This window comes from Melanaphis sacchari, unplaced genomic scaffold, assembly GCF_002803265.2.
Source record: "Melanaphis sacchari strain LSU unplaced genomic scaffold, SCAv2.0 Contig2089_pilon_pilon, whole genome shotgun sequence".
Classification (NCBI taxonomy): Eukaryota; Metazoa; Arthropoda; class Insecta; order Hemiptera; family Aphididae; genus Melanaphis; species Melanaphis sacchari.
The window spans coordinates 1-17,274 of NW_020271034.1; the positions used below are offsets into that span (position 1 = coordinate 1).

At 29.9% G+C, this 17,274-nt stretch overlaps 2 protein-coding genes across 2 annotated transcripts in view; one reads left to right on the plus strand and one right to left on the minus strand.

Moving 5' to 3' along the window:
• Window positions 1-796: 796 nt before the first annotated feature.
• The window catches only part of LOC112593480 (acetylcholine receptor subunit alpha-like), a gene marked incomplete at its 5' end in the record, with an annotated part of 29,281 nt that continues 12,803 nt past the window's right edge, over window positions 797-17,274 (minus strand). The window contains 7 exon segments of the mRNA XM_025337872.1: window positions 797-1,276; window positions 1,379-1,577; window positions 1,655-1,765; window positions 1,831-1,977; window positions 2,058-2,194; window positions 2,290-2,458; window positions 2,821-2,936. Of these exon segments, the coding sequence (XP_025193657.1) occupies window positions 1,073-1,276; window positions 1,379-1,577; window positions 1,655-1,765; window positions 1,831-1,977; window positions 2,058-2,194; window positions 2,290-2,458; window positions 2,821-2,936 (1,083 nt within the window).
• LOC112593481 lies at window positions 5,777-10,854 on the plus strand. Its single transcript, XM_025337873.1, has 2 exons — window positions 5,777-6,262; window positions 10,018-10,854. Exons 1-2 carry the CDS (start codon window positions 5,823-5,825, stop codon window positions 10,721-10,723), a joined length of 1,146 nt encoding a protein of 381 aa, XP_025193658.1. The 5' UTR covers window positions 5,777-5,822; the 3' UTR covers window positions 10,724-10,854.

Genomic DNA, 17,274 nt, shown 5'->3' on the forward strand with positions numbered 1-17,274 from the left:
TAACAAGTTAAATTAAAAATTCATAATTATCATATATGTTTTTTTTTTAGTTATCAAAGTCAAGGCACTATTCTGGTCGAATACTTACAAATTATAAGTTCTCAAATGAAAACTAAAAAAGAATTATATGAGGTATTAAATAAAGTTATTTAAAAAAAATATATATCAAAAGCTTCATTCAAATATTTATTTTTTTACAGATACAATCATTTGTTAATAAATCTTCAGATTATTTAAAAAGTGCTAATTTGACCATCAATCAGATATTTGAGTCTATTAAGATAAACATTGGATGGATTTCAAAGTTTTATCATAACATTATAATGCACATGGTATAATAATTAACAATGTTAAAAGTAGTTTGTTATATAAACATGAAAAATTAAATTATACACATTTTTGCTATATCTGTTTCATAATATGACGTCGTTTCTACTTTACCTTGATTTATATCACAAAATGATATTTGTAGATTTGAATGATTTATTAAATATCTGAATTAAATTAAACTCATAATTTTTAAACGTCATCAAATATATTTATTCATTTTTCACAATAGTTAACATAATTCTATGTACATATTTCTATTAAGTGTTATTAATTTTTGTATTATAATAAATAATAACATGAATTAAATTATGTTTCTTTTTACAAGATAAATAATAGTTGAGAAAATTAATATTTCTCTTATAACCAATTCAGGTTCTATTTTATGGTTTAAAATAAATATATATATATATATGTATATATATACTGCTCATAAATATTTGATTTATAAACACATTTTCTAAAAATATCTATCTATTCGATTTACTAATTTTGAGAGCATAAAAATAGTATCTAATATCAGAATTGACACTATTGTACATATTACGACCAGCAGTCCTCGATTTGTTGGTCCCTCGTCCCGAATTTTATTTACTATAATGCTCGTATATATTTATATATATATAAAAATTTTATAGCTCAGTTTTAGCAGTTTTAGTAGTAGGACTTTATCGTTCGCTCTTTTGAATCAGTGATGTATGCCACTGGTTTGTTTAATGTTGACAATATTGAGCAATTATCGTCTTTACATAATGTTATTATAATTCTGTTTCACTGTTGGTGTGTGGGCAAGTATTTCCGACAACTGAACATTGATTGGCAACCGATTGTCATATAGAGTCGGTGCCTGTAGGATTATCCCCGCAGACCCCATGGTCACGGCCAATGTAAATATCCATAAAAACAACCTGTCTAGTACCATCGCTACATATTTCCAATCTTCTTTAATCTAAAAAAACCACGATTTCGAAACATTTTCAACTTAAAATTCAAGTTCAAATGGTTAAGTTTAATTGGATAATATTCAAATTATAATTATACATATATTTACCTTTTTCTCTTCTTCTTCTTTCTTTATGTAATCTGCTATGAACGCCGCGCCTTCAACGGCCTTATGAAGTTCTGGACAATCGTGCCAATGTTTTCTACCCTTAAGCACTGGGCTATTTTGGTTTAGTTCGGAAGGACTGGGTAATGCTATTATTGGACCGTGAATCTCGCAACAGCCAATTACACCACTTTCCAAGTCCCTGATGATATTTACATAAAGGTAAGTTAATAAAGAATAAAATTAAAGATCTGATTATTTTTTTTGACTAAATTATACCTGGCAGGAAATACATCATTGCTGTGCAACAACTGATCAGCTGAATTTTGGTCTCTAAGCTCAAGTCCGTTGCACGTTCTTACCATAATTCGATGACAAGTTCCTATCAGACTAACAAATTAACACTTATTATTATTGGATCCACGGCTGTAGATATAATTTAAACACATGATTACCTTTTTCTTTCCATTTGGTAGTGAGGTCTTCTCATGATTAACATTCTTGGTAGAATGTGAATGAATACTCGGCGGACCCAAGGTGACATTACATGTGTAGTGGGAGATCGGAAGTGTATATTCAACACAACTACTGTTACACATATACTGAAAAATCAATGACAAGCATTGAAAAACGTTATACATAGTTTACGTCCTATAATGTGCAGTATCGATAATAAGCTCACCTAAGCGTGTCAAGTATCATTGTAAATAGCACAAATTTTCCCAAAAGTGGTACGACTAGTGATGTGGGTGGAATGATTTCGGCTAGCAGCAGAAAGAACACGGTCAGTGAAAGAAGAATCGAAATACTTAAACTAACCTAAAATAAAATTACATTTTTGATTTTATTATTTTGTTTCCGTTTAGCGTGTGTGTTGTGTATATTACATGTTACAACATATGTATTTCACTTACTTTTTCGTTACTATCTGATGGAAGGTAGAACACAAGTATTGTGAGAAATGATATCCCCATGCAAGGTATGATCAAGTTTACTGTGTAAAATAGCGTTTTCCTTCTCATCGTAATATTGAATGTAATGTCTAAGTATGGTTCTTCGCAGCAAGTATAATATTTCTCATTTCTATAATATAAAACAGTATGATATAATAAATGCCCATTATAAATAATAGATATTATTTATTTTATTCTCAATTTATGTATGAAAAAATGTGAAAAAAAAATCATGTGCGACTTAGAATAAATACGGTAGAAAAAAATGTTATAAGTTATAACGTAAGCTTTAAACTTCTGGGAAATTATATATAATGTACAGAAGTATAGAAGTAATTAAACTTTAAAACGTGGTCAAACATACAGGCCATACAAATTACATTTATTGCTATGGAGAGGGTATACAATATAAAACAAAGGGTAATAATAAAACATAGTTATGATAAAATTATGCTAATGAACAATATAATATATAATATTCAAAAAGCTAACCTTATTGCTGGAACCTCTAATATATCCCATTCGACGGATGAGTAAAATTCGGATAAATCAACACCGACATCTACAACTCGTGAACCACTAACTTCATTTGCATGTCTCAAATCCACCTAAAAATGAATGTTTTGATAAAATATCACATGTATATGATTTCACCAAACAATTTTTGATTTTGAATATAATTTTTGATTACCAACATATACAAATGCTAAACATTCTACGTGATTAATGTTTCAAGAAATATTTTTTTTATAATTTATAACAATTAATCATCATTTTTCAGAAAATTTTAAATTTTTACTAATTTTATCGATAAATTGCCCAAGTTCTTCACTCAAATAATGAAATATTTAGATTAAGAGATAGAATATTTTTGTTTTAATTTGAATGTATTAAATTCGAATTTCAAACAATTAATTATAATAAATTAACCTAATTTAACTATTTATATCGATTAACACATTTTTTTTTAAAACTTATCTTGTTTTTGCCACCAGAAAAGCAACAATATTATTATTTATTATTTTTAATACTTCACGGTCAGCCACCGATCGACACACAAACATGTTACTGTTTTCATTATATCTGTTTATTTTATTTTATATTTTAATTTTTTGTTAGGTGTATTGTTTTTCTTTTAAATTACATTGTTATACTGTTTTTTCTAAATTATATTTATTCAGTGCGCAAATCGCCAATTTTTTACCATTAATTTTTTATTGTTCTTTCATATTTGTGTGTATGTGTGTATGTGAATTACCATTTATTATATAGCTAGGAAGCAGCTGGCCAGTCTGCGCTCCACAATTTGTGAGTTTTTGATTACTGCTATTGTATATATTTTTATACTATTGAGCCAAAAGGGCCCCTTATATTATTATTTTGTTTTGCCTGGCCATAAGGGCCGCGCGTACATAACCATATTGTATTATTATATTATTGTATCATTATATTTATATTGTAGCTCTAATAGCTTTTTATAGCCTTTTATATTATTGAGCCAGAAGAGCTCTTATTATTGTTATATTATAATGTTGTGGCTCTGATAACTACCATAATTATATATAAATATTTTTTCTTGTTGGGCCAAAAAGGGCCGTAACTATTAATTATTATTAATTATTGTACATAATATATATATTCTTCACCGCCATCTATATTGAATTACCTATTTGTCCCTAGATTTAAGTACACACACACACACACACACATTAGCGTTCAATAGTCTTGCTCGGCAACCCTGTTCACTTCTAATGCATTTTTAATAAATCTATACACACTTGGACAGGTCGGTCGATGTGTGAGTGAGCGCGCGAAGTAGTAACGACCAGGTGAACGATCTATATTATTACTCGTACCTGGCGCGTACGCTTGCTGTAATTTAAAATTATACAAACAAATAAATATACCCAAAAACATGAATACTTTTTAAGAAAATGATCGCTTTAAAATAATCACTTTGTGTAAAATAAAACACTATACATTTAAATGTTAGGTAGTACGTATATCACTATTATTTTAAATATCAAAATGATAAATTCCTTGGGTTATTTTATTCATCTATATTTTATTATATTATAGATTCTATGATAAATAATAATACTCTTAAAATATAAACATTTCGTTTACGATGCAAATCAATACTATTAAAGTCATTAATAAAAAACTTAATAAATGTATAATAAACGTGGTACAAATAAACACTGAAAGACGAATTTTGACGGGTGACGTTTAACCAATGAGATAATTGGCCCTTAAGGTACAGTATACGTTCTGCAGTAGGTGTTTAAAAAACGCGTGGTTTTTTTCGAAAAAAGAATTCATTGGAATTGCTGGTGCGGTGACACTCGGCAATCGGAGGGAATGTATCTAATAACTGACAGCAGCTGACACGTGACTAATAAAAGTGCTCGTATAATCGCGTTAAAACTGACGCAACCGCTTACTCGCGTCGATGTTTATGTATCATAATAATAATAGGTATCGTCGCGACTCGCAACGCAGTAGAAACGAACATGGCACATTTCCGGTGTGAGAAAATGCACGGACGAATAACGATTGAAGCGCATCGCGAACATCGCGCAGTGTCCCTTACGCCCCGACAAAGGACTCATCAGACGATTTGTCGTGCGTTGTCGTGCGTATCGCGTTAAACGACGGCAATGTATCCAACGTACCCATGTAATAGTTTGTCTAGTCAGATTCAATTTCGAACAATTTTATTGGTATTTCAGTCACGCACAAACGGCTCAAATCGTCGGTACACCGAATTTCGTTAATTGTCCGCGAGTATATTGATAATACACGACTGCACGGTTGTAAGTATACGTGTTATGCGTTAAAAATGCGAAAAGAAAACATTTGGAAAGAGAATCTGACCATACAAATAACGGACGTTTGAAAAAGACATCGTCGTACCAACGCGAGTTACGAAAAACAAACTATTCCGAGCCCGTACTTGTTTATTTATTTTCAGTCTCCCTCTCCGGCGTATGATCGCCTTAAAAATAGTGTACATTTTCCAACTACAATAATGAATGTATAAACATGCACGTGATGTAATGGCATATACGACGTCGTCATCCAATGTAATGGACGTGATTGTACGGAATAACAGCGAAGAACAGTTGACGGAAATTCTATAGATGCGAACACGAAAAATGAACGTACACGACCGACGGCGACGTTGACGATAGATCACAATAATTTAACGACTAACAGCAGTCAGCAAGCAACGCCGCGGAAAACGCGAACAAAACGGAAACAGATTCGAGAATTTACCACACAGTCTACAATATGTTCTAATAATTATCGCTGCAATTTTCTATGTTTTACGCGATTAATAATATTTGCAGACAACTGCTTCTTACCTCCGACAATATTATTTTAATCGTCTGGCTTTTTATACGATTTCCGTGGTTATTTTTATTGTTTTGTATGTTTTTTTTTTTTTTTTAATAGAAAATTATGACGTCGTACGTTAAAAATTATGTAACATGTCGCTGCCGCCACGTTATACTATGTTTCGAGTGGTCGTGTTGGTCATCATGTTGCAGCTGATCATCGCTGGTACCGGAAGTCGAGATGCGCACGGTACTGTTCTGTACAAGCTCGCGGACGTCAACCGGATGACGTGGACGTACGTCGAGCGGATCGAACTCCAGAGCCGAATGACGGTTGGGTCGCTGGTTCCCGGCGCTAACTTTAGTAACAGCGATAGCGGTGAAATTTTTCTCGAATACTTCGATCTGATCAAAAGCGAGGCCAAGAAAATTGTATCGTCTGTGACCAGGAAGCGCGCGATGATCGCCGTATTAGACGTGTTGGGGGGGTACCTACACACCAAACTGCTACCACACGCCAGAGAACTGTACTATGAGGGACGGGCCAAATATTCAACAGTTAAACGGTTACACGAACTCGAGAAAAACATCAAGTAATTTTTTTTGTAGTTGTTTTAAAAGACAGTTTTTCGAAAAGTTTAATCGTATTTAAATATTAATTCAGAGTTAATTGCAACAGAAAAGCCTCACATTATTATATAGCAGCTTTCGACAAAAAATTTATAGAAAAATTTATTAAATCATATGTTATCGTGGATCGAAAATACTCTTGAAAGAGTATCTCATATCGGGTTTTCGCCATGTTTAGTACATTTTTTAACACTTAATCTTTTAAATTAAAGTCCTATACCTACGATTATAACTTTTTATTAAAATGGTTATTTTACAAAAAAGCGTATCAATGGGGTGCCTTTCTGTGATATATATACAGCATATATTCATGTAATATTTTGGTTGATTATTATATATAATACTGAATAAATTTCTTCTATTGATAATAAAAAACTGTTGTTTTTAAGACGAGACTATAAAAATAAAAAAAAAAAAAATTGTAAATTTATCTTCAAATAATTATTGAATTAAAAAAAATAGATGTAAAAAAATTAATTTAATAATATTTGTTGAAATTGCAAATGTGGTACTTGGAGGGTGATTGCCCCCCCTCATATATCCTTTTGTGCTGTCCATAGAATTTATGTACCAACAATTTTCTGTGAGAACTGAAAAGCGCACTCAATAATTATTTATTATTATAACCCGCAAGATAACAGAAATAATGGAACTCAAACAATTATCATTACGTTGATTTTGAAAAATTTATTTAGATAATTCAACCATTTCGACAGTTTGCTCGTTATTTATTTCATTCATTTTCTTATGAACTTACTATTTTCAAATTTATTTTATAATTAATGTTTTAATTGAAGTATAAAAGTAAACATTTTTCTTCATAATAGAAAAAAATGGTAGCCAACATAAACTGATATCTAACAAGGTTTAAAGCATTACGTTAATAATTTGTTAAAAATATATAAGTCTTATGAAATATCCATCTTTAACCTTGTCACATAGGATTATTGTAGATTAAACGTGATCCGATTTCCTAATTACGTATATATTAAATTTTATAGCTCGTCAGAAACCATATGTATGTAAGCTAAATTAATTTAAAATCTAAAATAATTCAGTCAACATTACGTGTATAGAATATTAGTTATTAATGCGATTAATAATAAGTTGATTTTATTGTAAAAAGAAGTGGAGGACTAAATTAATACAAAACAATGTCATTTTTTTTTAAATGTTTTTAGTCGAACAAACTAAATTACAATACCAAGCAAAGAAAAATTATACTGCTTTTAAAATCAGACAAAGGCAAATTAATATTTTTCCCACCATCAAATAATGTCACCAGTATATACTGTGTAAACAAGAGTTTTCATAACTTTAATGTTGTGTTAACACCATATTATTAAACCATATTATAGTAGGGATGTCATTAATTTAAATGCGTTTTCAAGCAAGCTCAAGTATAGGTTCTTATAAGCTCTACACTTGAAAATGTGCGCGTTTAGTTTTCATTTTAAAATTATTTGTGGAAATTTTCTCTTAGAAATTTAACACCTCATTAAATAATATATTTTGAACCGGAAGAAGAAAAAATGTTATTATATCAAACGCCGCAAATCACAGTAACGTAATAGCATAGCTACAGCTAAGTGTTGATGGTGCATGTACTTCTTTATAATAAAATCGGAGAAACTTTCGTAATCTGAGTAGTAAGCTTATAAGTTGGCGCCGACGGTCGTATCTTTTTTTTATTAACTCTGGCACACCCGCGGCTGCAATCTATGATATAAAAAAACTTCTTGTTAATAACAGTTTTAGTACATTTATATTATACACCATTGAGTCCTAAGTATATTGTTTTCCGATCTCCAGTTTTGTCTCGACCTTTAAAATAATAAAACATTATATAATGTTGAACGCGTAAACATTACAGAAATCGGTCACGCGACCGGGTGGTGAATATGTATAACGAACCCGAACTTTCAGTCAACCACTTAAATGAGGGTATTCGTATTTTTTTATTTATTTCCTATAAAACGTTCCATACTATTTACATACGATCTCGTTCCGACTTACGACTAGGGCTTCGTGTCCTTTCAACTAGTATGATTACAATAACCGTAAAACGCATGCTTTCTGATAGGTTATAGGTAGTTTGAAATATCTTAAAGCAAACATTAAACGTCTATAAAAACTAATCTTTCATCTAGTTTAGTTTATTACTTATTAGTGAATGTACAGCTAGAAAAATTTAAAAATAATTAAATGTACACAGAGATCAAACAAATGAACAGCGCATGGTTTACGGAATAAAATATACGACATTTTTGGACGTTTAATGGATCATTTTTTCTATCTGCTTTCTTTTAATTTATTTTTATTTTTAAACAGCTTACATTTTTTGTTTTGACTTAAATCTACAGGCTTTAAATATCCGATCAACTACTTTTTTTTTAAATCTAGATAACTATATTTGTAAAAGATATTTTAATCCACAGATTTAAATTGTGAGTATAACAGCGAATTATCTAAATACTATAATCCTATTTTTGGGATATCTTGTTGAATTTAACTAATCGGTGTAGTCTACATTTTCTTTCTTAGTTCTTACACGTATATATGAATAGTATCGTATATTATACATATATGGACCATACTTAAAGTGGTCCCGGTTAGGTCTCGGAATCCCGGACAAAGTTTTCCGGGAGAACACCGATTTATATTAGTTCTGAATTTACGCATAGAAATGTTCCAGAATTTAAAATTGTTCACATAACTTTTGTTTATATACTCGGTTATCGGTTTTATTTTGAACTAAACCTTATCGTAAATATTAGTTACTGTAACAATATTTGATAACAAACGTTGGAACGTATGACAATAAAAGTAATAAACATTTTCTAAATTTAGCCAATTTACTGCATTTAACTTCAAAGTTCAAACTATACATTTTAATTTACAGTCGGAAAAAACCATTTTATGATTTTTGAATTTCAAAAACTACTATCACGAAAGATAATAATAACGAAAAATTTATTAATTTATACATAAGCACACATTTTTTATTTTTCGACAATACGAATCGTAAGTGAGTGTGAGATCTATTATCAGTTTTATTTGTATTTAATGTATTTATACTATATAATGCCATAATTTTATTCAGTTCATATTTTTTTTTTACATAGTTATTATGCTGCCAAAAACATTCTGTTATTTTAATGAGAAGTTGCAAAATGATTTCCCATTTATTAAAATACTTAATCCTACTGACGATTTAAATGTACAGTGTATAAGACTTGCCATTAACATTTTAATTATTATATAAAATAATTTATAATTTTTACGTCCCGGATTTCTTAAAATTTAATCTGGAAACCCTAATTCCATAGCCGTCCGTAAGTTTTCAAGCTTAATATGAAATTTAACGATGTGTTAGTGAATAAATAATGTATAAAACAAACCGCGACAACGGATGTTTAACAGTTTTAGCTTATTTCCACCTATACGTATTCAAAACGATTGTTAGTAAAAAGTAAAAAATAAATTAATAAATAAAACAGACAAAATACAAACATAATTATATGCGCTCGAAAATAAATCGCAAAATTTAGAATTAAAATTAAACACATTTAGATTTTAACTACTACGGATTATCGTAGTATAATATGTGTTATCCGTCGTATTTTTTTTTTTTCGTCGATTATTATTGTTATCGTAACTATACTATTACAATCAAAACGAATTAATGTTATATTGTCGTTCGGGTCACTGTCCACAGACACGTTTTGGGCACGGACGGCCGAGGTTGGGCCAGACCGACAGTGAGCGGCCACCGGTCGGACGAGGGCGCGGCGCCAGCGGTGCGGCGTACGGGCGGACGGACGTCACGATCGACGGTTAGGCCCAGTGACGACGACGAGGCGACTGGCCGTTGCGGCGGCGTGGACGCGGGCCAGTACGGTTTGTTGCGACGGTGGCGGTCCGCGAAGACCGCGGCCGGCGGGGCCGCGTACACCGACGCCGTGCCGTATTTCGACAACGACACGCGACCGCACTCGCTGGTGGTGCCGTGGCGTCCCGGTCGGCCGGTGCTGTACGGCGTCCGGGACGCCGGTTGTCACCAGACGCTGTTCGACCACCTCGTGACGGCCACGGCGGCTGGCATGGGCGCCCGCCGGGCCGCTCTGCGCCAGTGGCTTGTCGAGGTGGCGTTGCCGCTCGCGAAAGCCCCGGCCACAGACCGATGGTATCCGGCCCTGTGGGGCGTCACGCTCGTGGCCAAGCGCCTAGCCGAAGCGGACGGCGGCGGCGGCCGGGATAATGGTCGCGGCCACCGTCAGTTGGACTGCGACTGGACGACAGCGGACGTGCCCGGCGTCAACTTTTATGCGACCGTCATAATGTTGTGCACGCTCGCCTGTTGGTCATTGGCCATGTACATCGCTACCGTCAGTCACTCTTTTGGTTTTAACCGCGTCCCATAACCATCGCGCACGAAGACCGTGTATTGTTTACCCGTTATTTTTCACGTGGTGCAGAAGTATTTATTATTTTTTTTTTTTACGCGGTAGCACTGATTTTCCACGACTGACATGTTTCTTTCTCGTATAGTCGTTATCAAAATAGTAATAATAAACAAGACGTATACGATGTATTGTGCGTTGTAAATTATTATATAAAACGTATTTTCCTCAAAACTTATTTAATTCGATTTCATGATGACAACAAGGTTTTCGGGTAAAATTAATACGGCCGGCGGGTTTTTATAGTTTGCGACTGCTAAGATTAAACAATGTATAAACAGAAGAGAAACATATTTCCTAAGGCATATTTTTAATGTTAAAATATGATTTAATTCGTCAGTATTTCTCGTAAAAGATTTACAAACATTAGAAATCCGGAACGAATCCTGATTTAATATTGGATGTGTACTCAGTAGTTTTTCAGAGTGAAGTTTTTATTAAAAATGAAAAGACATAGTGCAGCTATAAAGAATGGTAATTTAATTTCATGTCATAATACTAATTTTAAGTTTCAAACATTGTAGAATAATAATTTATAATAATGTTAATCAACAAATTTTTAATATAATATATGGGTGCACTCGGCGCGCGTTAATGAGTAGTAGGTATATATTATAATAATTAAAATATGTTTATCTTTCGATATTGTGTATTTGTTACATATTCATTACCATAAAACGAAACTCGGTATTTTATGGTTATGGGGTAGACATGTTTCATTTGACACCTCTAATTTATTATGTCGATAATACTTATACTTTACCGCATACGCGGTACATACGCTCGGACAGACTTCATCGCAGACGCACTAGTATATAGATAAATCGCTATTTAATTGCTCCAGTTTACGCATACCCTTTTAAAAATACTTATTGTAGTTTATTATTGTCACGACGAGTTTGATATTATACTACTCCGACGTATCGACGCCACACAGCCGCCGTCGGTTAGATTTATTATTTTATTACGAGTTCAATGCCACAAAATTCCACCGGAACAGAAGACACATGCTGCTCTTATGTCATAAGTACATATATAGGCATGTGTACGTTTTAAGTTTTAATATTCAAAGGGGCGTTGGCGGTGATGGCCGCCAAAGGAAGAGAAAAAAAAAACGTTTTACACAAGATCAATGAGCGAATGAATACGTTTGCAATGAAGGCCGACGTTTAAGTTGACAAGGGGAGAATGACCCGGTTCTCATGAATATTGATGACTGCAGGTCCGAGAGACACCGAGACAATATATTAAAAAAGAAAAAAGAAAAAAATACATCCACCAGAGAAAAATACAGAAAAAATGAGACGAAAAATACCACGGGCATTTGAAAAATAAAAAAAGCTTTGCAAAGTTACTGTAGAAAATAAAATATATTATAAAATACGCTTGTCATCATGAGCCTTGAAAATAATATTGGTACATCATTGCTATTATAAGTAAGTAGTTTTTTTTTTTTATCATTAAATTTAGTTATAATTTGGAGTATTATTAAATCTGATTAGTTATATCGATCAAAGTATGACGCTTAATTAATTTTTTTTAATTGATATAATATGATGTGTTTGTGTTTTTGCCAAAAAAAAAATTAAAAAGTAACCAAAACCGATCGTTATAAATTATACAACGCGGATAAACCGTAATTTTATGCTACTGATACTGAATTATCGATAGAATACATAAAGTGCAATGCAGACTCTAATATTATTTCGGATTGTTTTAAAAATGATTTTAACTCACAGGAACAGCAATAATCAGTTTCCGCGAATGATATTTAAAAAAATTTAGTTGTAAGCTGAAACTTACCTGTATATTTTAATCTAAGCAAGTCAACTAATCGGTCAATAGATTGCATTTTTCAGCAATTGTACAAAATAATTTATCAAACATATTAAATACTAAAACAAATATTGTAACATGCAAAGCAATTAATATTAAAGGCTTAAGAAATAAATATATTTTTTTAGAATTAAATAATAATGTTTTTTAAATATTATAGCTATATTTTAAATTGTTGATATTATCATACATATTTAATCACTTAAAAGTTGTTTTGTTTTAATATATTATTATTTTTATTTATGTTGAAATCTGCTTTCTTATTAAATTATAAAATTTTTCTTTATTTTTTCTGTTTTGGACCATGTAATTAAATAATTAAAGTACTTTAAATTACCAAATTTATATTATCTGTGTTTAAATGTCGTATATCGTAACTTCTTACCTCTAGAATAAGTTTTAAGCTTACAGGAGGTAGGTAAATCAAAACTGTATCTATAAAAAAATACTCACTCCCTCATTTTTTTAAAAAATGCTGTTATTAAAAATCTACTTTTTTTTATTTTCTAAATATAAAGGTCATAGTTTTCAAATACATATGATTTTTTTTGTACCTTTTAAAAAGTGACCTGTAACATTAACAAGTATTTTTAAATGAGCACTACCTTTTTTTACTTAAGATTATTTGATAAATTATTTATTTTTTTTATAACGTTGATGAATTTAAATCAAAATTTGAACCAATAGTTTCCGAGATATAAAACATTAGGCATTTAAAATAATAGAATAATAGTTATACTTTTATAGTTTATATATAGAAATTAAATAAAAAATAAATTATGTAATATTTAATCATTTATATTTGGGAAAAAAAGTTAGGTTGTTTAGATAATTTAATCAATAAAACGAAAAGATTAGTCACTATAACTTGGTTTTTAATTAATTTAATCAAAGATTAGTGTTAAGCTTCATTAATTTATTAACATTTTATAATTTATAGTATTAATATTGTTTAAAGAGTAACTAATAAGAACACAGCTAAACGAATTTATAAAGATTTACGCATTTATATTTTTTGTATAGTCATTGGCGAGTGTCTAGGACAGACTATTATTCTTAATATCAACATAAAGTTTTAAAAGTTGGAAACTATTCTTTCGGATTTTAATTTAGATATATACAATTTTTCAAAAAAATTATCTTCTGAATACTTAAAAGCAAAAATAAAATTGATTCTTTTATAAAACCAAAATTTTTTACTATCATAAGACACTTTAAATGATACAAAAAAATTTCAGTTCTCGAATATTCAAAAATATAGTCTTTAAGTATAATTAAAAATTTCAAAAATAGATTTTAAATAATGTATAGTAGAGGCCATTGATTTGATATTATTTCAGATCTGTTATCACCAAAATTTAAATAATTTCTAAAATGGGTGGTACTATAGAAAGTTTGAGAATCTTTGGGCTATAGCATGGTTAGTAAATTATTCTGTATTTTCATCTACGGTTTGTACTAATCTCAACTGTCTTACTATAAAATAAGCACACTATGACTACAGTGATGTAGTTAAAATGTCTATCTATAACGCCGTTAGATCATTATTGATATTACCTATGTATTAAAAATATAAAAATTAATATTATATGTTTACTTTACCTAAATCGACATAAATAACAGTACTGAGCGTTATTTAAACCAATTACTTGTGTTTAAAAACATGATTAGTTATTAATTTATATTTATATAAATGGTTACTACCTTGTTAAGGTATCAAAAATACGTATAGTTATGTAGTTGTATATAGCTTTTATAGACTAAACATCTTATTATAACAAAGAATTCATTAAATATTCTTTCCTACAAAAAAAAATAAAATAAAATAAAATACTAAAAACAGAATGTAGTTAAATCCACCATTTTTAAACTTAATAAATATAAGCACGTGTTAGAATTTGAACATTTAACACTTAAATTGTCATAAAAACAAAAATATTTAGTTTTTTTTTTATGATTACAAGAAGTTTTCCATATCATAAATTGTTATTGATGAATGAAGGTTTTTCGTAACTATATACGAGTATATATAGTATTATACGTATATTGTATACATACATATTATGATTTATAAAATATAGCTTTAGATGAAAACTGATTAAATACGATTTACGAAAAAACAATCAGGATTGCATTTTTTAAGTTTTCCACAAACGTTTTAATACTTATTAAACATTTATAAAAAAAAAAATGAAAAAAAAATAGATCATTTTTAAATTAATTAAAGAGTTATTTGAATTTTCAAAAACACTTATTATCCCAAAAAAAATGTTACTTAGATAAATTATATAAATAGTGATGAATATTTCCCCAGTTTTTAGGGAAGTACTGAAAATAAAATTCATGAATTGTTCTAAAACTAAAACCACAATTAAACCAAAAATTTAAAATATTTTTCTAGATAAAAAAGTCTTTGTTTCTTAAATTTGATGCCAATTGAATAAACGAAAAAATTTAATCCATCTATGTTACCTAATACGATCTATGAAGGTATGCCTATATACAAAACTTTATAGCCTTTATTATATTTAGTTTATTACTATTTTTATGATAACACCAAATGGTAAAAACATATTCTACTTTATTAAAGTAAATGTTTTGCCATATTATACTGATTAAATGTAACTTTTTTTGTCATCTATTGAAATTTAAAAGATTATTTTAAGCAGATATTAAATAAATGTAATTATAATATATTAAATGCCATTCTTATAATTGTCGTTACTCATCATAATATAATATACTACAGATATTGGATTACTTTAAAGATGATATGAATAAAAGTTTAGCTAATAGTTTTTTGATTGTGTATGTAGTATGTAAAAACAATTATAATGTTTCTCAACTAAATTACACCTATTGATCAATAATAAATTTTTTCATACTTGAAATTAAACGAATCTATTACAACTTATCTATAAGCCTAATTGTATATTTTCCGTTATTATATAATCTATTCTAAACTGGAACTATTAAATACATACTAAATGCTACTATAGTGGTACGTGCTAGTAGTAATGATACTTTGGTGTTGGTATTATGTGTACTATTCTGATAAAAATATTTAATCATTTTTGGAGGAAATCCAAAGAAATAAAGATAAAAACAGGAAAAACGAAAAAAGAAAGAGAGAGAGAGAACGAATGAGGAAGTGTTCGATTTTGTTCATTTTTTAGCCACTTTGAACCTATCGGATGTAAAGAAATTCACTACGTGCGTGTGTGCCTTGGTTCGAAATGGGATTCAAAAGGATATCCTGTAGGAGATACTATAGGATAAATGAATGGTGTTGAGGGGAGAAACAAGAAGGAAGGACAAACGAGGGAGAAACAGCCCTTTTATCGAACCGTTCGTTTTCTCTCTTTATATCATGGGCTGCGTTAAAATTTATAACCAAAATTATGGTAGCCTTTATAACTGCTAATACAAAGTGTTTTCATAACCTTCGCCAAATTGCATATTGTGTACGCTATACCGTAAGTTCCTAACGTATGGGAAATTATCCCAACCGTAGGTAATAATTTGTATGCAATCCTTTTAATATGAGATTAATAATTTCATTATTAATAACTAAGCATATATTAATTAAGTGTGCGATAATAAATCGCAGATCGATTACGTATAACTATATAATGACTAACGAGGAGTAATTAAACTGCATAGATCAGAGGTTTTTAGTCGTTTTGTTAACATAATGATTTTATTTTACATTTTAACGTGAAAATATTTATTTTATAGATTTGTATATATTGTTCCATTCAAAAATAAACAATATAGATAAAAGTTCTTAAAATTAGCGTCTACTTTTATCACTATAGATTATAATAATAGATTTTATCTAATACAATATTATGGCTCAGCTGTAACGGTAATGTTAAACTGATAAAATTCGATGATTATGTGTAATTTGATAATATAGTGATGTTATAAGATAATTAAAAATACTACAGAAATTTAGTGTAGTGGAGATGTAAAAATGGGGGTATTGAGAGGCAATCGTCTTTGAGTACTTTTTTTTTTTGTTTGTGCACTCACGAGTAATTTTTAAGAGTGATAAGTAATATGGCGGATGAGTGAATTATAGATTCCGGTAATTTTTTAACTTGTCACGTAATTGAAGGTAAACGAAAAACGAAAATGGGTAATAATGATAAAAGAACTAATGATGAATGTATTATTTAAAGAACATTTCATGACACTATTAATAACAAACGTTTTTATGTCAACTAGAAAAATTAAATTTTTATAGCATAATAGGATTTCAGTTAATTTACTCGGTGCTCCACAATATGAGTTGTAAACAAAAAAATGGATTCCTGCATGCTATTATACTAACAAATATTAAAAATATACAATGCCAATGCCTTATTAATAAAATCTAACTTTTAAAAATATAGAATTCTTTATTTAATTAATGATTAATATAATTAGGATAAAAAAAAAAAAAAATGTATTCAAATAAAAACTATTGTCAGTGTCACTTATACAATGTATTGTTGTATTTAAAAATAGGTTGTTTTATATACTAAAATAGGAAATTAGGCTTACACAATCGATTTGTACGTCAGTTGCACACTGACTTTGAAATTTATCGGCACACCATAAAGGAAAACCCTTCTAGGATTTAATTCGTATTGTAGCTATTGTTTGAAAACATTAAAACAATCCCTTTTGAC